Source organism: Pseudorca crassidens, chromosome 5 (genome assembly GCF_039906515.1).
Source record: "Pseudorca crassidens isolate mPseCra1 chromosome 5, mPseCra1.hap1, whole genome shotgun sequence".
Taxonomy (NCBI): Eukaryota; Metazoa; Chordata; class Mammalia; order Artiodactyla; family Delphinidae; genus Pseudorca; species Pseudorca crassidens.
Genome location: NC_090300.1, coordinates 140,341,044 through 140,364,341, shown reverse-complemented (window position 1 = coordinate 140,364,341; position 23,298 = coordinate 140,341,044). Strand labels below are relative to the sequence as shown.

General features: G+C 48.3%; 1 protein-coding gene across 5 annotated transcripts in view; it reads right to left on the bottom strand.

The window, feature by feature from the left end:
- DOP1B (DOP1 leucine zipper like protein B) overlaps window positions 1–23,298 on the bottom strand; it is a 108,924-nt gene that overhangs the window by 66,871 nt on the left and 18,755 nt on the right. For 4 of the 5 annotated variants that reach the window (XR_010943843.1, XM_067739450.1, XM_067739451.1 and 1 more), the window contains 5 exons: window positions 8,993–9,174; window positions 8,442–8,612; window positions 2,767–2,956; window positions 913–1,011; window positions 440–563 (listed from right to left, as the gene is read on the bottom strand). Coding sequence is in view for 4 of the 5 variants with exons in the window: in XM_067739450.1 (XP_067595551.1) it covers window positions 440–563; window positions 913–1,011; window positions 2,767–2,956; window positions 8,442–8,612; window positions 8,993–9,174 (766 nt within the window). In the remaining variant the exon portion in view is untranslated. The remainder of the gene's footprint in view (window positions 1–439; window positions 564–912; window positions 1,012–2,766; window positions 2,957–8,441; window positions 8,613–8,992; window positions 9,175–23,298) is intronic. The other variant, XM_067739452.1, reaches the window with a different exon arrangement.

Sequence of the window (23,298 nt, the reverse complement as noted above, 5' to 3'; positions counted from 1 at the left end):
TTCTCATGCTCTTCCAAAGTCATCCAAATATCTCCCGAAATGTGTCAATGCCACAAACGTTCCCATCCAGACAAAACTTTCTTTTACATATATTCCATGTTTCTGCGTTTTCTCACACACAGTCTTATCCCATGAAACTCCTCCCTGAATAAGGCTTAGCCATCATTTTGTTGTCTTTCAAGCTTCTTAAAATGGAATTCGGTTAACATTTAAAAAAATCCCATTACTTCTGTTTTTTTATGTAACAGCTGCAAAATAACCAAAGCTGCGGGGCAGGCAGCAGAACTCAGCTGACCAGTGCCAATTCAGTCACCGCGTTATCTTTCCACACTTAGTGATTCAGAAATGGATCAACAAGATTGCGACTTTATTCCAAAAATCAGCACTCAAAGGTGTCACCTTAACTCTGACTTTTCACCTCCCACGTATTACTCAGTACCTAGTAACCACGCATAAAGCCTTCTGTTCAGAGACATATCTCTTCTCAGGAGGGTCTGGGTGGCGGCCGAGAGGATGTGCACCATGTCGGATCTGAGCAGGGGGATGGCTCTCTCGTTGGAATCCTATGAGGAGGAAAGAGAAAACTATACTGCAAGGAGATGACATAGTAAATCGCCGGCTTTCCGACACGTGACCCCTCCTTACCAGTCTACAAAAGCTTTATCTTAAAGAGGCGGTTCTCAAAAGGGGTTGGTTTTTCACACGCTGCCCAGGGAAAGAGGCTATTCAATTTTCGCTATGGAAACACCACCCTCACAGAAATGACCGAGGACCCTGAATGGCTGAAAGCGAAGAGTGGTCACTGAGTGGCTGCCCTCCCCTCCAGACGAGACGGCTCGGACCTCTCCCGTCTACCCCACGGCCTCAGGAAAGACCAGCGACTCCCCTCGAAGAACACAAACGGCTTTTTACCAGACAGGTATAAAAAGGGAAGAAGAACAGGACAATCTCCAGGTTATTTCTTTGCACCAGCACGTTTGAGTCCAGCAGGGATGCACATAAGGACTTTACCTACAAAAGACAGAAAGCCACGAACATTTCATGCCCGAGACACTGGACATCGTTTGCAGGCTACTCTTTATAGTCATAAAAATGAAAAAAACTTTTCCTGGGAATCTTGAAACCACCGTGTTATATCGTGTGGAACAGAATAATAAGATCTAAATATGGGAAACTTGGTTCTAGCTCCAGACGCTAGGGGGCGATGTGTGACATCGGGAAGACCTTCAGCTGCAGCCCTCACTGTTCCATCTCAGAGACGGAGGGGTCTGGACCAGATCGTCAGATTCTAAGACCTCAAATTCTATAATCCCAGAAACAAATACATTTAGGTTCCAACAGGAACTTTCAGCTACACTAGAACTTCAAAGACAGTCAGTCAAATGGACTCCAAACCAATTAAGCAGACATTTTGGGTGTCTTTTCTGAGCATAGATAGATGTAATACAGCTGTATAACAGATAAGAGCCATAAGACAAGTGGTAACAAAAAGCTGTGAGAACCGGGAAGAAGAGAGGGAGAGATCTTTCAACTGGGGAGAACAGTGAAGCTTTGGGGGTGAGCTGAGTTTTCTGTAATACAGGCAGGAGATTCGCTGAGACGGGGGAGAGGAGGGACAGGCCGTGAGCGCAGGACAGGGGCTGGCTGGAGCAAAGACAGCATCACAGGCGTGCCAGGCCAAGCAGCCAGCTCTGGGAGGTGCTGGGCCTGAAGTGGAGAGTGAAGCATCTGGCGAGCTGGGAGCGGACTGTCAGAACACTCTTGAGGATGGATTTTATCTCCAGGAAACAGGTATTTTGCAAGCACAGTACAGATCTGAGCAAAGCTATGTTTTAGCAAAGTCACTCTCTTAGCAACCAAAAAAGGACTGGACGGGGAGAAACCGGTTAGAAAATTACATGATGGTCCAGGAATGAGACCTAAGAAGCTGAGGCAGGGCAGCGAAAACGGAGAAAGAAACGAAGTGGTACTGACAGGGCAGGGAAGAAGGGAACGTGACTACTGAGGGTCTCCTCTGCCCTAAGCAGAGGTCCTTTTCATCACTCTTTTCCTCTGAGAGCCCCGTGAGGAAGCTCTATTATTCCCACTTTGCAAAGAGGAACGTACTCGGAGGGGTAAGTAATCAGTGCAACTTTGTTAATGACGGATTCAGTTTCCGAACATTTTAACTTCAAAGCCTTGGGTCCACCACTAGGTGGCGACAGACTGCAGGCCATTAAACAAATGCTAAGTTTGGGAAAAAAAGAGAAAGATCTGGGAAGTTCCCATTCTTCAAGGTCATGAGAAGGCAGGTCGCTGCCTGGGAAGAGGGGCCTGGGCACGGACAACCTAGGTGTGAGCGCAGCCAGAGGAGAGGAGGGCGGCAGGGATGACGGCAGCAGCTGGAGCGAGCCTACTGTGCGGGCAGTGGGCGGTGTGACAGGGGCAGGGGAAGAAAACGAGGCTGTGGCTCAACAGCGGACCCCAGCCAGGCTCCGCGGAGCGCCGTCGATGGCCACCCGTAACGTGGAAGCTGCGGGGCCTCCCGGAGGGCCCTCCTCGCGTGAATACACAAACGTGACGCAGGTGTTAGAAGCCTACGCCGCCTTCGCGGCTTACGCAGGGATGCGGCCTCCTCGCCTGCCCAACCTCAAAGCCTGCCCAACCTCAAAGCGCCTCTGCTTCCCGCTGCCCCTCCCCTCCCCTCCCCCCTCCCCCGCCCCGTGACCCTGGTGACACCAGTGCTGGGGAGCCAGCCCACCACGCCACGCCACCGGGAGCACCCACCGTGAGCTGGTAGTCGGTCCCCAGCATGTACTTCTGCTCCGTGCCGGGCGAGCCCCGGCTGATGTGGCCCACCACAAAGAGCGAGGCGGGCAGGCGGATGGACGGGTTCGCCAGGACGCTCCCCCAGAGGGCAGCGTAGAAGACCTCCCTGCCCACCACCAGGGACAGCCTCAGGAGCAGCGCGTCTGTCCTGTGGGCGGGAGATCATAGAATTAGGGCGCATCCCGCGGGCTCTCACGGGCGCGGCTCTCTCTCCCTGGCCGGGAAGCACCATCTTCCTCCTCATTTTGAGATGCTGCCATCTCTCGCCCTTCTGTGTTTGTCCACCTGCTGGCTGTCACTGAAACTGAATTTGCTAAAACAAACATGTCACCGAGGGGTGCGGCTTCTTGGCCAGGAGGCAGCATCTGACCGGTTGTGTCACCCTGTGGCAGAGATCCGTCTCCGCCTCCGGCCTTGCTGCGGATGCCGTGGCGCTTACATGGTGCTTACAGCTTCCACTGCCCAAAGTGGATGAGCAGATCAGCCACTCTGTATAAAAGTAGGAGGAGTCATTTAAAAAAAAACAAAGGCTGGCCTTCCCTGGTGGCGCAGTGGTTGAGAGTCCGCCTGCCGATGCAGGGGACACGGGTTCGTGCCCCGGTCCGGGAAGATCCCACATGCCGCGGAGCGGCTGGGCCCGTGAGCCATGGCCGCTGAGCTTGCGCGTCCGGAGCCTGTGCTCCGCAACGGGAGAGACCACAACAGTGAGAGGCCCGCGTACCGCAAAACAACAAACAAACAAAAAACAAAAAAACCCAAAGGCTAGTGTGACTGATTGAAGACCTAAGTAATGATAAAGACACCCCCGACCTAAGCACAGCCAAAAATGTGCCCAGTGACACCGGATTTTAGAAACACTGGGGACAACATTCCCCTGGGCCTCCTGCCGCACGGCACATTCCAGAAGGTCTGGAGCCGACTTCCCATCACTCTGCCCACAGCACCTCCATACACCGGCTCCCACTCCAGGAAGCCCTCCTGCGGACGACCAACATTTATTCGCCTCTTTATCTTTATCCAGGTCTCCCGTGACACGACGTCAGCGATTTCACGGCCGTCCTCACAGAAGCAGCAGCATCAGTGGGTGCGGGCTTGTTTTTCCACTGACACTGACCGAGGCCTGGCCCTTCTCCGCTCGGGGTGCACCTGCAGCTGACGGGGCACCTTCCCGCCGACTGCGAACACAAAGCTTGCAGGCCGGGTGATAGCATCTATCGATACGACAGCGGAGGCAAACTCCCACAAAGGGATTTCACTTGCACAGAAGTGAAACCTCTGTGCATTTCAGCTCTCAGCTATGGCAGGGAAAAGGGATGCAAATGTTGTGAAAATACCTGAGAGTCTTTGAGCAAAAACTCAGCACAGGAGAACAGCTGATGCTGAGGCCACACAGCCACCGTCACCACTAAGTCTGCTCTGCTGGCTGACACCCCCCAATGCCCAGATGAGCGTCTGACACACACCTGAAAAAACTGTCAGATGAATGCCACTCTTTCCCTTTTACTATACACCAAACTGTTTTCAGCTTACTTTTTAATAACCACTTCCGTGTATATTAAAACATTTCATACAAAAAATGCCTACTACCTTTTGATATAAAAAATAAATTTTGTTCTCCCTAAACCTAGTCTCCTTAAGCCTTCTTTTTGACTCATAAAATATTTGTAGCAAAAGATACAGAGAAAAAAACAAAATGAAGAAGCACAAGTAACACCCAAATGTTTAGAAGAAGGACACAGAATGGTTTAGTGGCTAAAGGTACCGATGGGTCTTCTATCAAGGCTGAGCAAACAAATAGAGCTTATCGTTGCCCAGCTCTGAAAACAACCAAATAAAGGCCCTAATTTGGGGCAGAAGCGCCATTCAGCAGCTGCGGTTACAGTAAGTCGGGCAGATGGGTCACTGTGTCCTCTGGACAGACAGCATGATCCTGAGCTAGGGAGAGATTCCCACAGCAACAGAGTAATTTAGGAAGCCCCCGAGTGGCCTCTCTCCAGGATCCCAGAAGACCACCGCTTAGCTAAAACCCAACGCAAACACGACAATGCACGCACTGCTATCACATCCCCTTTGACTAGGACAGCATATCCCCAAAGTACGTTCCACGGAACACTGGCCACTTGGGCTGTTCCACAGTAGAAAGGTTCCACTGTCCAGGAGCCTGGGGAATGCCACTTATGCTATCCTTTCTTCAATAGTTACAGAACACTGGCTAGTTTTCTTTATTAAAGAAACACAGCTTTATATATAAATATAAAGATTCCCATTTTATTCTAAAAATTAATGGATATTAAAAATTGAAATGATGCTACAGGTCCGAAAATGGCAATGATGACAGGACTTTGCTATGGAGAGCAAAGTAAAGAGCAAGATAACTGGGGTTAAAAACTAAGTAACTTTCTACTAAATAAGAATTATTCATAGCACCTCAGTTGTGAAGTTCCAAAGTAAGTGTGCAGTTTAGTGTCCAGAATGGTAATCTTTTCTATTTAAAACCAACAATCAACAAAACAAAACACACACACCAACCCCCAATCCCTACTCCTCCCGTCCTTCCTCAGCCACCCTGGCTGCTGCTTTCGTGCCCCCTGCAAACACGACCCCATTCTAACGACACCGACACGCTCTCCTCTACTCAACTGATAGCAGGTGAGGGACACAGGCCGTGCGCCGTGAGCCCCAGGCGCTGCACGACTCTGGCCTTGCGGTCACTTGCCGAATGGACCCTCGTGGAAAGCTGAGCTGTCCCAAGACCGAACAGCGCGGGGTGTGACCATCTGAACAAGCAGGGCAGTGACAACAGCGCTCTGCACCACCATAGTCGGATATGTGTCAAAGAAGGGGGGGAAAGCTCTAGACCCAGCAGAGCTCATCATCATGGTGCCTGGAGTCAGCCAAAAGAAAGGTCAATAAATATTTTTCAATTACTATCTAAATTGGGCTTTCTCAACCTCTACCCTGTGGCCCCCTGGGGCTGGACGCTCCTGTGCTGTGGAGGCAATCGTGTGCACTGTGGGAAGTTCACCTGCACCCCTTGCCTCCACCCGCTAGATGCCGGTAGCACCCTCCCCGCCCCAGGTGTAACAACCAGAAGTGTCCCCAGATATTGCCAAGTGTCCCCTAGGGGACAGAAACCACCCCGGGCTGAGAGCCACTGATTTAAAGGCACATCTCTGGGGAGCCGGGTTTTGCCTGCTTTCCAACCATTGGAAACCTCCACCTCTCCTCCGTCTTCTCAGAACAAGAGTGGAGTATTCTCCCGCCCCCAATACCACTAATCCTGTTTTCTCCGTACAGCAAAACACAGCAACCTGTGTGGCTACTTCTTGGGCACTTTAAGAAAGGAATTCTGGCCAGGAGTGATCTGCAGACATCAAAGGGTTATTAGAAAGCCAGGGGGAATAACGAGTCCTAACACTGGCCAAAATTTCCATTCCCTTATGGTTCACTGACAAGAACAGATCAGGAACTGTCCCCGCCTCCACAAGACCCCTGAGTCACCCGTCCTCACCAGCCCCAAACTCACTCACTCACCCCTTAGCCTTTTCCACCACCTTGGACATCGCGACCCCCCACACCCAGACCCCCCCCCACTTCCTGTCTCTGCAGAGTATTTGCTGGGGTCGAGGGTGTCTGACTCAATTCCTATGCACGTTGGGGAAGAGTCGTTGCTGAACTCTCTCAAACTGACACGGATACGTGCGGTCACTCGACTGCCGTGCTCTGAGACCACACAACCCTAGACCAGCCTCCACCTCGGAAGGCCAGTCACCCCTACCTCTGAGGGCTGCAGTCGCCGGGCTTGGCTTTCTGTCACACCTGCCTCTACTCAGTGGTTCACGCAGCTTCACTGAGCTCTTGGTTCAACGTCAAGAGATCACAATGTTGGGAGAAAACACCCGTGTTAAGCAACTTTAGCGACTGTTCAAATGAACATTTGTTTATCAACTAGGAGAACACATGACAACACCCCAACTACTGACATGCTCCTGGTGTGATTCACTCTTACAGATTAAAAAAACTGCAATATGCTTTGGGAGCTGATGTGTTCATCTTCAGATGATGGGAAAAAAGCATTTATATACACACATCTGTTAGGAAAACATGACTGGATCAGAACTCCAGAAAGAGCCTGAGACTAAGAGTCAAGAAACAGAGTCTGGTAAAGGTCCTCTTGTTGACCCCATATGACCCTGACTGTTCCCTTACGCACACACCTACCCAGCCCCTCAGGGCATGGTGCGAGGTTTAAAACAGCAATGAGACAGGCCCTGCCTCCCAGGGAAGTGGATGCTAGTGACTCAGTGCACCGCCGAGGTGGATTCCCCCCTGGGAAGTGGATGGCCACCACCTGCCCTGTGTGAAAGCTCCCAACGGTCAAATGCACATCCAATCCCAGCACAGATGCTTGTGACTTTAATGCACCCTTGGTCACCAGCGACTGTCCCACAAACCATTCTGATCATTTGGATTGACCGTGAGGTTCCACTCCACACCCCCTGCACCCTCCGGTCACTGCCGACACCAAATAGGCCAGGGTGGCACGGCCGGGGCCCTGGCATGGGGAAAATTCGAGCAGTTTCTTGTGTAGTCAAATGGAAACTCTTGCAAGCACACAGGTTTCTAAACCTCCCAGTCAGGCTGTACGGGGGCTCTGAAAATGGGTCCTACGAACAGAAGTTAATCACTGCAGCAATCACTCAGGATAGTTAATACGCTGGAAGTGAGTTCTCACATCATGATTCTCCAGAAAAACAGGACACTCTGTATACTCAATCTGAATGGATACTGCCTCTCTCCTCTCTCCTGTTCCTAAGCAATGACCAAAACAAACACACACCACTGCATGAACTTTTATGCGTATGAGTTGGACAAATTTCTCCAAGGTGCTTCTGAAACTTGTCAAAAGCTATCCTGCTTAGCCTCACCCCTTTCTGAGCTTATCCATCAATGAAACGTGGCCTTGCTTTTTCACTTGGAAGCTGCCTCGTATAACAGGAGGGAGGAGGACTTCAGAATGTGACATATGGGGAGTAGAAGCCCATCTCTGCTGCCCACTGACTGCGACTCCAGGAAACTTTCTTACCTTCTGACCCTCACCTGGAAGTGAGGTAATTCCCAGGCACACACGGTATTTCGTCAGGCGGAGACCGTCACAGAAATGTAAACATCAACCCGCCCTGCTTCGTGGGTCTCTGCGCTTTTGTCCCCATTTCCTTTTTTTAAATTATTTATTTATTTATTTATTTTTGGCTGCGTTGGGTCTTCGTTGCTGCGTGTAGGCTTTTCTCTAGTTGCGGCGAGTGGGGGCTACTCTTCATTGTGGTGCACGGGCTTCTCATTGCGGTGGCTTCTCTTGTTGCGGACCATGGCTCTAGGCGCGCGGGCTTCAGTAGTTGTGGCACACGGGCTCAGTAGCTGTGGCGCACGGGCTTAGCTGCTCCGCGGCACGTGGGATCTTCCCAGACCAGGGTTCGAACCCATGTCCCCTGCATTGGCAGGCGGATTCTTAACCACTGCACCACCAGGGAAGTCCCACTGTCCCTGTTTCTTATACAGCAGTGAAATAAAATACAAACCGCATGGGCGGCCCACCTGGATGGGCACAGCCGTCAGCTCTGGATGAGACCCACCTGTCGTAGATCTCCGAGCCCTCTTCCAGGCCGGGCAGCAGGCCGATGATGAAGGCCTGGAGGCTTGGCAGGAGCAGCTTCTGCAGCGGGAGAAAGTACTTCTCGTACAGGCCAAGCAGCACGGGCCTCACCGACATGGCTGCATGCGCCAGAAGAGGGAACAACCCACAGCTTCGGGACAGAAAAAGGGAGAGGAGGGAAAATGAGACACCTGCTCAGAAGCTCCAAGCGACTGGCCAGCCCAAGGGGGTTTTCAAAGGCAGCCAGCCAGCCATCTGCACTGGTGATGGAGATGCTCGCTTGTCAGGAGACGGTCACCATGAACTGCTGGCCCAGAGCAGGTGATAGGCAGTATGCACGTTACACTCCGACTTAGAGAAAAGTCAGGGAGGACGTACTCCAGAAGGTGAGCCCTGGTGACCTCTGTGATGGCTTTGTGGTGAACTGACACACCCCTCTGTATTTTTTTGTTTATCGTTTTTTCATCTTGTGAACTGAAATATGGATTACTTGGGTAATAAAAAAGTAAAACGGTGGGGATGCTATCGTACCTGTATAGGAACAAATCCTTGGCCAGCCATTTGGTCCCCACAATTTTAAAGATAATTTCATAGGTTTCTAGGGCTTTTAAGTGCACGCCGCTGGGCAAAGCAGGATGCAGGCACTGAGCTAATCTCTTGCTGATGATGAGCCGTCTTGGCAGCAAGGAATACCTCAGGTTACTCTGGAGAGCCTGGAAAACAAGAGGAAAAGCACGTAAGGACGAAAGCAGTGACACTGACTGTGGAGAGGACATCTGCCGAGGCCAGGAAGACACCAGCAGGCCCCGGTGTGGCTGTAAGAGGTGGGACGTGACAGGACAGGAGGACAGAGGGACTGCGCGGGAGGGCTTGGGGAAGGGGGCCACGAGCCAGCATCAGGGACACGGGGCCGGGAAGCCCGCATCAGTGAAGGGAAACCCTGCATCCCTTCAAAGGGACGCTGTCCCTGTCAGGCCAGTTTCTGATGGAACCGTGTGCTTCTGTCTGGGGAAGCCTCTAGTCTACACACGAGACTAAGCAGAACACAGACCTCCCGTCCCCAAGAAAACCCTCGTTTGTGTGCCACGGAAGCCCTGGATCTCCCCATCATTATCCCAGCCTGGCTGCACAGCCAGGTGGCCCTGAGTGTCTGGGACACACCTATAGGCCATGACTCCTGCGTCCTCACCATTCAGTTCCCCAGGAGGGAGTCAGATCCCTGTTGGCATGGAATGACAGTCCCCCCGAGCTGGGCCTCCGCCAGCAGGACACAGGCCTGGCCTGCGCTAAAGCATCCCTGGGCATTGGCCGCATCTGAGAAACACGGTCGGCGGATTTCTTGCTAACAGGGCACCTCCCTGTCGGGAGCAGGTCAATGCCGTTCTTCACGGCATCGAGCAACCACACGCAGAGCACTGGGTGGGTCCTCACGACTCAATCTTCTATACCAAGGGTCTGTCATTGCAGTGAAACAATCCATACAAATATTTACTGAAAGCCGACAGGGTAAAGTCCACGCTTCTTAAAAAGCTGCTCAAAGGCCTCCACGGTGCGACTCCTGCCCGATTCACCTGCTCCATGTATTAATGCTTCAGCTTCAAGCTTCCTAAGAGCACAGGTCCACCTGTGGCTCCTGCCCGCCTCGTGCAGGCTCTGCCTGAACATTTTCCTCATGGGAGACTCAGCTGTGCACCCAACTCACCGAGGCAGAATGGTCCCCAACTCTAGGCGGGGAACACGTTTATTTGTGCTCCACCCGGTTCCAAGTGCACATGTCACCGACTCGCGTGCGGTGCTAATGACCATGAGCTTCAGGGCTGAGCTCGGTGGTGAGCTACTTGGGTGCGCACCCAAGATCTTCCTCCTCTGCTGTTCTCGGCCCTCTGCACCTGCCTCCTACAAGGCAGGCATCCCGCAAGACCGTCACAGGACGTGTGCCAGAACCGCTGCCCCCGGACCATGTGGTCTTAGGGCCATGACAGCTTTCTTCCTAGGAGCGAAGAAAATGATCCCCCTCTAAAACACACACTGCTCTCTGTAACTTCTCAGGGACCCAGGCTAGGAGGGGTTTCAGCTCACGGAGGGGTCTCCGTGATCTTAGAGGCCGGGAAAGAAAACCCACTGGGCTTTGAGTTGACTTCTAAAGCCGGTGCCAGAAGGGACACATCATTCCACTCATCTCACTGGCCAGAGCAAGTCACGGTGCCACGCCTATGTTTAAAGGGGCAGAGAAATGGGATCCTGCATAATGAGGTTATGGAGGAGATAAAAGGAAAAGAAGCAAAATAATATTTTCCATCAGAAGCATGTGGTCTAATTGAACTCTCAAATTCAATAAAACTACAACTAAAAAACCAGCTATACCTAGCGGTCGTCAAGAAATACCTTATACTATTATTTGTAAGAGTCTGATAGCTTAAAACAAAGGGCAAGCCAACAAAATAATTTTTTAATGTGCTCGTGTCAAAATGAAAAATTGAGGAGGCGACCTGGAAACACATGCGGGTAAGAACTGAGGTGTCGAGGAAGAGAGGAAACGACTGTGGGAAATGCACAGGAAAGGGTGTGTTTTATTACGGACATTTTCAAACATACAGAAAAACAGGTAGAACAGCAAAGTACCCATCACCCAGTCTCAACAAGTATCAGCTGGCCAGTCCTGACGACACAGCTTTTAGGAAACCATGTCTGTGGCTCACTGGCTTAGCGATACTGCAGCTGTGGGCTTTCTCCATGACCTCAGAGGAGAACTAAGCTCTGTCCTCACCTGTTATGTTTGTCAGGCAGAGCTCTTTTTTTTTTTTTTTTTTTTGCGGTACGCGGGCCTCTCACTGTTGTGGCCTCTCCCGTTGCGGAGCACAGGCTCCGGACGCGCAGGCTCAGTGACCATGGCTCACGGGCCCAGCCGCTCCACTGCATGTGGGATCTTCCTGCACCGGGGCACGAACCCGTGTCCCCTGCATCGGCAGGCGGACTCTCAACCATTGCGCCACCAGGGAAGCCCCGAGCTCTTGCTTTTTAAGTCACCATCTCACTTTTGCTCAGCATAGTCTAAGGACGTTTGCTAACTGAGGCGCAAAGGATGGGCTGCAGCTCCTAAGGTGGTCATGTGGGATCCAAAAGTGTTTGGCTCACTGGGGCTGTACAGCAGCAGGATCCCATTTCTCTGCCCTTTTGAATGTAGGCGTGGCACCATGACTTACTCTGGCCAGTGAGATGAGTGGAATGATGTGTCACTCCTGGTACAGGCTTTAGAAACCAACTCAAAGCCCAGTGGGTTTTCTTTCCTGGCCTCTAAGATCACGGAGACACAGGTTGAACTGGAGCCCCTCCCAGCTTGGGTCCCTGAGAAATTAAGAGAGCAGAAACCACCCGCTGACCCACTGAGGCAGAACTCAACAATACTGTAAAAATCACTGAGCTTGGGGACTGTTTGTTACCATGGCATAACCTTTCCTATTCTGATGAATACACTTCTTCCCATATAAATGGAATTACAAGGAACCACAACCATTCATTACAAATGAACAAGGCGGGTTGCTATTTCTTTCTCATTTAAATGTGTTACCCCATTTAATTTAATTAGAATAAGAAACATAACCAAAATCTGAGGGCATGACCAGGACATGTGGAATGGATTGTTCATTGTATGCTGTCCATGCTAATCCAAGCAACACAGCATATCTGAGTCCAGGAGTCAGTGCCTCTTGAGGGAAAGGTACACTGAAGATGAAGGAAGCTGTCTGATTTGAAAATGCAGAGAAGAACAAAGGATATAACCAGATAATACTTAGAAAAATGAGAAGATGCTCATCCTTCCTGCTTTAAAAGATGCAAATTAAAACTACTACGAGGGACTTCCCTGGTGGCGCAGTAGTTAAGAATCCACCTGCCAATGCAGGGGACACGGGTTCGAGCCCTGGTCTAGGAAGATCCCACATGCTGCAGAGCAACTAAGCCCGCGTGCCATAACTACTGAGCCCACGTGCCACAACTACTGAAGCCCGTGCGGCTAGAGCCCGTGCTCTGCAACAAGAGAAGCCACCGCAGTGAGAAGCCCGCGCACCGCAATGAAGAGTAGCCCCCGCTCACCACAACTAGAGAAAGCCCACACACAGCAGGGAAGACCCGATGCAGCCAAAAATAAATAAAATTAAAATTTTAAAACAAAACAAAAAACTACTATGAAATGCCATACTTTTCACCCATCAGATCGGTAAGTTAGATCAAAGCACACAGGTTCAGGAGTAGAGCAGAGACACCCAGAGATCACGAACTGGTTTCACCCAACATACAGTCAGGATTTGGCCGGACAGGATTTGCAAGGCTGCTCCTTGGAGCAGCTATGACACTGATTCCCCTCTGTACCATTCTCATCACGAATAATGGGGCTAAAATGGTGCCTGGGTCATAGTGATTTTGTTAACACACTTCCCACAGAGCCTGGCACTTAATATGTGCTTCAACACGAAGGTTAAACAAACAAACAAGACTGCGGCTATTATAATGCCTGGTTTAAGCTCGTGAGCTTGGGGGTCAGAGCCTGGAATTCCAGTTCCACCATCTGTTGGGTAAATCCCTTAACCTTTCTGGGCTCCGGTTTCACAGGGATAATGGTGCCTAACGAAGTGTCAAGCATCATGACATACCACACTTAAGGAAATTAGCTCAGGGCCTGCCACAAAGCAAGCAATCAACAAGCATCTCCTCTTATTATAATGACAAGCTGACTGTTAAGTACCAGATTTAAAGATGGAGACAAAATGCATTGCATTTTAAAAGAACTGACAGAAATCCAATCATTTACAAATAATATCCTTTATTGTCACAAAAGCGGACAAGGACACTAGTTAGATGTGTTAACAAGAAAGTTTGAGGAATACATTGTATCAGAAAAGAAAAACTCAAACTGTTGTATATTTGGAGATGAAATCAACTGCGGACCCAACAGATGATGAGAATTCCAAGAGACACTGAAGACAAGGAGAAAAATCTGCATATAATAAGAGGTGGAGTTGGAGAACCTGAAATTTCTTTTTAAGGCAATAAAGGAAAAGGTAAATAGTCATTAATATTTAAGATTAAAAAGGAAAGAAAATATTATTTTCAAAGGATATTTAATGAAAAAACTCTAAAGAAATGTTTTGCGAGTGGTAAGACTGGAGGGACTTCCCTGGGGCGGTCCACTGGTTAAAACTTGGCCTTCCATTGCAGGGGGTGTGGGTTCCATCCCTGGTTGGGAGCTAAGATCCCACATGCCTCGTGGCCAAAAAACCAAAAAAAAAAAAAAAAAAAAGAACCACACCACCAAAACACAGAACAGAAGGAATGCTGTAACAAATCCAATACTTTACAAATGGTCCACATCAAAAAAAATCTTAAAAAAAAAAAAAAATGTGGTAAGACTGGAGATCAGAATTGCCGGGTGAAAAGGTTTTCCATGTAGTAGACTGGAAGCACTTTTGGAAACAAAGGCTTCCCCCTAGACAGGGTGCCACCTCCCCCAGTGTGACTTAATTTACACAGGAAGTAGGTGTGGGTCCCACTCAAAGACACCTTCTACCTGAGTAGTACTAAGTAGCATCTCAAATTCTACCTACGTGAGACTTTTCCTCTGTCTCACTGAGGACTAAAGCACGGCCATGGGGGAAACAGCTCCATGTTTTTAGGGCAAACTTAAAAAGAGAATGAGATCGTTAGCTATAATGATTCATTCCCCATCTGGCTGCTACATAGTCAAAGCTCCGTGTGCTGGTTCAGCCCGGTGGCTCTCTTCAGGCAGACACCCTCGATTCAGAAGCTCTTCTACCTGTGGGCTGTCAACGCCAGCGCCCAAGCCGTCAGGCCTGGGCACGAGTGAAGTGCCTGGCCAGCGCCGCCAGCCCACCTTAGGCTCCCAAAGACACTCCTCAATAGGAACCTGGAGGGGTTCTGCTGCATCCTCCCTGGGAGGTGGGATCAAGCCTGATGCCCTCAGCTGCCACTGCTTTTGAAACGAAGACATTCTACTCAGAGCAGCCCTGTCCTAGGACGTTTCAAAACTGAGTGCCGTGCACTGCTGGTGGGAATGTCAAATGGTGCGACCGCAGTGCTCCTCAAAATGTTAAACATTTGCTTTGTTTACCAAATTACCATTTGATCCAGCAATCCCACTTCTGGGCACACACCCAAAAGAACTGAAAGCAGGGGCTCAAACAGATATTTGCACACCCATGTTCACTGCAGCATTATTCACAATAGGCAAATAGTGGAAACCACCCAAGTGCCCATCATGGATGAATGGATAAACAAAATGTGGTCTATATGCACAAAGGAATATTATTCAGCCTTAAAAAGGAAGGAAATTCTGACACGTGCTACAACCTGGATGAACCTTTAAAGCACTGTGCTAAGCGAAATAAGCCAGACACAAAAAGACAGATACTGTATGATTCCACTTACACGAGGTCCCTAGAGTAGTCAATCCATAGAGACGGAAAGCAGTGTGACCAGGGGCTGGGGGAGGAGGAAATGGGGAGTGAGTTTCCAGCTCGGGAAGATGCAAAAGTTCTGGAGATGAATGGTGGTGATGGCTGCACAACAATGAAACACGCTGCATGTCACTGAACCGTACACTCAAAAATAGTTAAAACAGTTGAACATATGTTGCATATATTTTACCACCAAAAAAGAATAAAAAAATGAACGCTGTGTTCCCCCAACTGCTCTTGCCACACTGGCTTTGAGCTGCAAGGAACATGAATTCCCGAGTGACGTCCACACCTTGAACTAAACTGAAAACTGTTTCCCGACCAGAGAACAAAGGGCCTCCTTTTAACAATCCTGAAGGGACACAGGGACTGGGTCCAGCCTGTCCTGAGTGAGAGTTTTTAACCCTGAATTGGCAAAATAGCCCCCTTGAACTGAGTCGCACCCTTTAGGGGTTGAAAATGCCTGATTCCCTCCTCATGCCCCTCTCCCAGCTGTTCAAGAGCTGCCATGACTGGACCCGGTTCAGGTCAGGGAAGGCCACCCTGACTCTGCCTTCCTGTCTCCAGCCTCCATCTGGGCATTTCGCTTTGGCAAGAGCCTTCTCCAGCGAGAAAAGCTCAGGGAATATTTCCAGGTTGTGTTTTTCAGGAAAACAGAAACCCAAAGTGACTGGCCAGTAAGCTTAATATTATGTATATATACACATATATATACATACATATACCTATATATATATTTTGTTTGTTTGTTTGAACTCTGAATGAAAAGGATGTATACTTAAAAAAAAGAGAGAGAGAAAAAGGTTCTTCTACAACTGTAGAATAGATATCTCAGGGAAACAGATGAATTGGCAAGGAAGCCATGCTTTCAAAATTACTTTTTTATGTGCTAACCAGAAAGGAAAAATATGATTAGACAGGAAATTAAACTTCCTTATTTATTTCACCCAGGCACTATACTATTTTAAAAGTATTCCTTAAGATATAATTACAATATTTTTAACCTCATTGTGTTCATAGGCTTAGCAGACTGACCTTAGGACAAAGTAATAAAATACAAAATGTAAGCTTAAAAAAAAAGAGTTTGAACCACATCTGAGCTCTGCGAATAGAGACCAGGAAGTGTCTCACTTCACTCCACCCAAGGCAATGTCTACGTTTCACTTTGTTTTACTCTGACATTATACAGTCTGACAGTCTGATATTCTCCAGGACTCGGCATGATTTAGAACGGTTCTATGTAAAAACCAGGATTAAAAATTCCAAAAGGGTAGCCCGAGGACTCAAAAATTAACTTAATACACTTAAAAATGGTTAAGATGATAAATTTTATGTTATATGTATTTTATCACAATTTTAAAAACTTTAGGGTAATTTAACAATATGGGTGAGGGGAGTTAAATTATATTTTAAAATGCTCTAGCCTTTAAAATGAATTTTTAAATGTTTCCTTTAAAAGTGCCCAGAAGAGAACACATACACACTACTATATATAAAACAGATAACTAATAAAGACCTACTTATAGCACAGGGAACTCTACTCAGTACTCTGTAATGACCTATATGGGAATAGAATATAAAAAAGAGTGGATATATGTATAACTGATTCACTTTGCTGTACAGCAGAAACGAACACAACATTGTAAATCAACTATAATCCAATAAAAATTAAATAAATAGATAGATAGATAGATAAAAGTTCCCAGAAGAGACAGCCCAGACCTGCTCTCCCAGTGATAGCACTGACCTCAGAATGCCTCATGCTTGTCTATAAAGGATGTAAGGAAGCCAATTTAAAAGCATGGCTCTCATCAAGCAAATGGTAAAGTACTGGCATGTCTTCCTTCTGGAAGTCAGTCATCTTTATAAGGATGTTCATTTCATGCCACAAAAAGGAAGCTGAACAGTGAATAGGACTGGCCAGTTGGCACAAGCTTGAACACTCATTTAATACTTGCCAGAGGACCGCAACAGCAATTCTGCTCTTCCAACAGAATAAAAACAGAACAGACACTGAGCAATAACAAACTGGCCAGGACTTCCCATATTAAAGTAGGCCACACCAGGGAACATCGGGCATTCCCGGAAATGGCAGTGACCGAGCCACCGCAGCAGCTTGGGGGGGCGAGGGAGGGAAGGAGACAGGTGGGGAGACTGGCACCTCGTCAAGGCCCCTGAGAGCCGATTCAGGGAGCTGGGATCCACAGGTAGCCAGTGAGGCCAGCTTTGGTTTAACTGGGGGAATGACATCAGTACAACTCCTTTGTAAAGGAAGAGCTTCCTTCTCAAAAAGGTCACCGACCGGAGAATCACTGTGCTGTTTCCTTCTGTTCGACGCTTACAGCAAACCTGCAGGGCTGTGCACCCAATTAGTCACCTCTCATCCGCGTCCCACAGTCCCAGCCTGCTCTGAAGCTGCCTCTGGGCACTGGGGCCTCTGGCTCACTCAACCGCCTGCATCAGAGCCCCATTAGAACACATTTTTTTCTTTTAATTTTCTAAAAATTATTTCTTTTGCATCCGTTTTACCTTATTGTTGTAGCTTATATTAACTTGCACTTTCTGAACAAATACCATGCTGCTTGCGTAGGAGGACGACTGAAGGCTGAGCATCTACACGCCCGGAGACCTTACAAAACGTGGCTGAGAGGTGAGGGCAGCAGCCCCCAGGCCAGGCCTCGGCCGCGGGGCACAGGGTGGCAGTAACTAACCGTCTGCGGGAAGAACCACCTGATCGAGCCCTGGGCCTGGGCCTCGGCTTGGAAGTTTCAGAAACTCATTTTTATCAGTTTACCTGGAGGGCTCTGCTGCAGAGGGAATGCTTTGCTGGCCTAACTCCTGAGACAGATCAGGAAGGCAACGGCAGGGGCAACAGGATGAAGAGCACAGGCTCGGGACTGGCAGACCTGGGTCAGAGCCGGGCTCGGGCCCTCACCAGCCGTCCAGCCTGTCACAAGCTGCTGCCCGCGCCGACGCCCCAGCTTCTCACGAAGAAAACTCGCCGCTACCTACTCACAGGTTGGTCCTGCAGGTCAGACTCCAAAGGGAGCAGAGGCGTCCAGGGTATTCACTCCACTTCCACCCCGCAGGGCATCAGGGTCACACACACGTACCCACATGTACACACACATGCGCACGCACGTGGGACATAGCACCGGGGGCCATCCCAGGCTCCTGGCTAACACGACTCAGGAATCTAACGCTAGGTCAGAAAACCACGTCTTTAAACATCACAACAAACGCTTCGCTACCTCACAGAAGGCAGGCTACAACACACGTGCTCAAACATGGCTCTTCTCCCCCTTCTGAATTTATTACATTTAGATTGTAAAAGTCACTCGCTCTCACCATTGACACCTACGTTCCCTGTCTCCCACGTAGGAACCTCAGGGGCTACTGTGATGCTTCCCAGCGCTTTCTGTTTCCAGACTTTATTCTTTGCTGAATGCAGTGCCGGTCCTCGGCCCTCCCTCATGTCCACGTGCCACCCCCCAGCCCCATGGGCTTTGCAGGGGCGCTGGCTGGGCTGAAACACTGTACGCAGAAGAGTCTGAGCTTCATTCGGTGTCTTTATCAGTAAAAGGAGTCACAGGGCACTGATTTTGGAGGATTCTAGGTGTGAAAAATAACGGGAACGCTGCCTCTCCTCTCCAAACCCCAGCAGCTGTAAAATTGCCAGGGACACTCAGAACCGAGAGGCAGACGTGTGGCTGGCATAAAGCAGGTGCTGGAAGAACACGATCTCCTCAGAAATATGAGGAAGTTCCGTACTTAGGATGAAACCTGTGCAGATGGGGAGACAGGAAATCATCGGCAGCTACTCCAGAAAGGCCTGATTCCAGCGAGAACCACAGGAATGCCAACGGCAAGGGCACAGATCAGCACAGGACATGCTGCACGTTTAAGGGCACACACACCCCTCTATTGTCAAGAAACAAGTGTGCCTGCATCAGCTCGCAGAGGAAACAGGCTCCCCATGGGTTAAGGATGGTCCAAGGCTGCAGATCAGTTAGGAAGCTTTTGGATGTAAAGAACAGGATATCTGACTATACAAGTCTCAGTGGAGAAATCTGCCACCTCACAACCAAAAGTCCAAAGCAGTGGTTCTCAAACTGGGGTAATTTTTCCCCCAAGGGACATTGGACAACGTCTGGAGACATTTCTGGCTGTCACAGTAGGGGAGATGGGGTGCTCCTGGCATCTGGGGGACAGAGACCAAGACGCTGATAAACACCCTACAATGCACAGGACAGCACCCCAGCCCCATCGGAGAAGGTCACCAGTGCCGAGGCTGAGAAACCCCGGTCTAGAGGAGCCTACTTCTGCGTTTGGTTCATGCAAGGGCTCAACGACATCCTAAAAGAACCCAAACCTTTTCATGCTTATATGCTCCCAACGGTGAACTGACTTATCTTCAGTCTTTTCCTGCCATAACCTCAGATATCTGTCACATATCAGGCATTAAATTCTCACATGGCTACAGAGAGCAGTAAAAAAAAAAAAAAAAAAAAGTTTGTTCCTTTTTTTGTCTCTCTGTATTAGAGGCAATCCTTTCCAGAAGCCGGCCGGCCACATCTCACGGCCAGACAAGGTCATGTGCCTGTGTCTATAGGAAAATAGAATGACTAGGATTAAGTCCTCAAACAATAATATTCACCAGTGGGGCTGGAAGACGGGGGCTACCACCCTGTAGCACTTTACCACCTGACCCCTAAACATACCTGGGTTCTTTTGACAAGAAGGAAGAGGGGGGTGAGTGGGTGGCAACCAGCACGTCTGCCCCAAACTGAGAAGTGGTCAGTCTGACCATGAACCCTGGTGCTCTGCCCCCAAGCTCGGTGTTCCTTCCTTCACCCCACAACATCTGAATCAGCACACCTTCCAACAAATTTACTTCCAAGGCATATCTCAGGCACTGGGAGAATCTGGCTTAAGCCAGATAATAATCACCAAAAGCACGTGAGTAAAATGTAGGGCAGAACTGTGCTGCTTGGGAAAAACACAATGAATACCTTACAAACTGATGAGGTAGTGAAATGACATATGTTTCTTGTCATATAAAGATAAGAAGTTATTAAGGTTAGTAAATAAGGAACAAGCTTATCCCTGATGAGACAAGCAATCCGATGGATCTGCAGGGCTGAGGCACTCCCATTAAGATTACTGCACGCCAGGTAGGAGCAGGGATGGGGACCGCCCACCTAAATCAAGTCCCCTCCTGTGCTAAAGGGTACAGCTGGGCCAGGGCTGCTGGACCAGCCGATATTTTTCTCCCTTGAAGATATGAGTGGAAGTAACATGTGCCATTAAGGTCTAAGCATGCACCTACACGCTCTTCCTCCTTCCTGTGGGACAGAGCGGCAGTGAATAGAGCAACTCTGGAAGGCATGTGTTAGAGATGGCAGAGTCCCTGGCTTGAGTCTCTGGAATGACCATATGGAAGAGAGCTGCCCAATCTGGACCAGCATGCAGAACTGATCCATGAGCGAGAAACTTCAGTCTTATGGTGGCACTGAATTTTTGGACTTCTTTGTTACAGCAGCTAACATTAGTGTTACTGATACACTGATAGTATCATTATTATTTAAACTTATTCCAGAAAATGCTAACAAAACACTGGGAAAAAACACAAACTCAGGGCTGGTTGATGATATGTACACCTGTCTACCCAAAGAACTCAACACAATTAGCTGGAAAAACTTAGAAATAAATTCACTAGGTTGGCTGGTTTCCAAATTCTATAAATTGATAGTTTCCTGAGTGGCAACAACCAGTTAAAACATATAGTGGAAAATAACCTCACTGATAACAGCAGAAATACATGTATAAATTCTAATATATTTAAGGCACAAGAAGGACTTACATAAGAAGAACAATTCAATGCTTAGGAACCTAAGTGAATGCTTTTTTTTTTTTCAGTATGCGGGCCTCTCGCTGTTGTGGCCTCTCCCGCTGCGGAGCACAGGCTGCGGACGCGCAGGCTCAGCGGCCATGGCTCACAGGCCCAGCCGCTCCGCGGCATGTGGGATCTTCCCGGACCGGGGCACGAACCCACGTCCCGTGCATCGGCAGGCAGACTCTCAACCACTGCGCCACCAGGGAAGCCCCATAAGAGTTTTAAAAAACTTTGCAAATGTTTCTGAAGTTCATCTGGAAGAAGACTGCCTGGGAATGGTAGAAAAATTCTGGAATAGAAGAGTGGTTAGGCTGGGGTGGAGAGCACGGTCCTGCCAGATAAAGACGTAAACACAGCAGCTGAAAGGCATGGCTCTGGCACCGTGCAGACAATTTAATTAGTGGAGCAAAATAAAGTCCACACAAAATAAAGCTGTGTGTCCAGAGATTTAACTCTACATTCACTGACATAGCAGCTCCACCACGGGAGACATACCTTACAAAAATAGCCACAGGCAGAAAGATGCTCATTAGAGCCTCCTTTAGAGTTATGAAAACTGGAAGTAAACTAGGCCAACAACGAAGGGCTTCTAGATCTTGTCCACTCCTATACAATCCCCTTTCACTCCTTTCTTCTTTTACATAAACACATACACACACACGCACACACATGCACAACACCGCGATACATGAACGGTTTGACCTGTCTTTTTTTGCCCCCTTACTTTACTGTGAGCATCTTTCATGTTAGTAACTACAGTTGGATGCTGCATATGTAGTTTCGAGTTAGTAACTACAGTTGGATGCTGTTGTGTCATGTTTTATCCTACTGCCACTCCCCTACTGAGGGTGGTCATTTCCAATTTTTTTTGCTATTACATACAAAGAAACACTGCAGATTTTCAGAGCTCTCTTTGTGCTGTATTTCCATAGGACTAAAACAAATTTACAGGGCTTCCCTGATGGTGCAGTGGTTAAGAATCCACCTGCCAATGCAGGGGACACAGGTTCGAGCCCTGGTCCAGGAAGATCCCACCTGCCATGGAGCAATGAAGCCTGTGTGCCACAACTACTGAGCCTGCGCTCTATGGCCCGTGAGCCACAACTACTGAGCCCACGTACCACAACTACTGAAGCCCGTGTGCCTAGAACCCATGCTCCACAACAAGAGAAGCCACTGCAGTGAGAAGCCCGTGCACCACAATGAAGAATAGCCCCCGCTCACCGCAACTAGAAAGCCCATGCGCAGCAACGAAGACACAATGCAGCCAAAAAATAATTTAAAAAAACAAAACAAAACAAAAATTTACAATGATCATGAACTTTCTTTTTTTAATATTTATTTATTTCGGCTGGGCCAGATCTTCATTGCAGCATACAGAATCTTTAGTTGCGGCATGCAGGATCTCTTAGTTGTGGCATGCATATGGGATCTAGTTCTCCGACCAGGGATCGAACCCACGTGCTCTTGGATTGGAAGAATTAATACTGTGAAAATGGCCATACTACCCAAAGCAATCTACAGATTGAATGTGATCCCTGTCAAGTTACCCAGGACATTTCTCACAGAACTAGAACAAATAATCCTAAAATTCATATGGAACCACAAAGACCCTGAATTGCCACAGCAATCCTGAGAAAAAAAGAACAAAGCTAGAGGAATCACCCTCCCAGACTTCAGACTATACTACAAAGCTACAGTAATCAAAGCAGCATAGTACTGGCACAAAAACAGACACACAGATCAATGGAACAGAATAAAGGGCCAAGAAATAGACCCACACACCTATGGTCAATTAATCTATGACAAAGAAGGCAAGACTATACAATGGAGAAAAGACAGTCTCTTCAATAAGTGTTGCTGGGAAAACTGCACAGCCACATGTAAAACAATGAGATTAGAATATTACCTCACACTATATAGAAAAATAAACTCAAAATGGATTAAAGACCAAAATGGATTAAATGTAAAGACCTGAAACTGTAAAACTCTTAGAAGAGAACATAGGCAGAACACTCTGCCATAAATCATACCAATATTTTTCTGGATCTGCCTCTTAAGGCAAAAGAAATAAAAGCAAAAATAAACAAGTGGGACGTAATTAAACTTAAAAGCTTTTGTACAGCAAAGGAAACCAACAACAAAACAAAAAGACAATCTACAGAATGGGAGAAAATGTTTGGAAATGATATCACTGACAAGAGGTTAATATCCGAAATACACAAAGAGCTCAGACAACTCAATATCAAAAAAAAAAAAAAAAAAAGAAAGAAAAACAAACCCACAAACAACCCAATCAAAAAAACAGGCAGAAGACCTCAACAGACATTTTTCCAAAGAAAACATACAGATGGCTAACAGGCACATGAAAAGATGCTCAACATGGCTAATTATTAGAGAAAGTCAAATCAAAACCACAATGAGGTATCACCTCATACCTGTTAGAGTGGCTATCATCAAAAAGTGGAGAA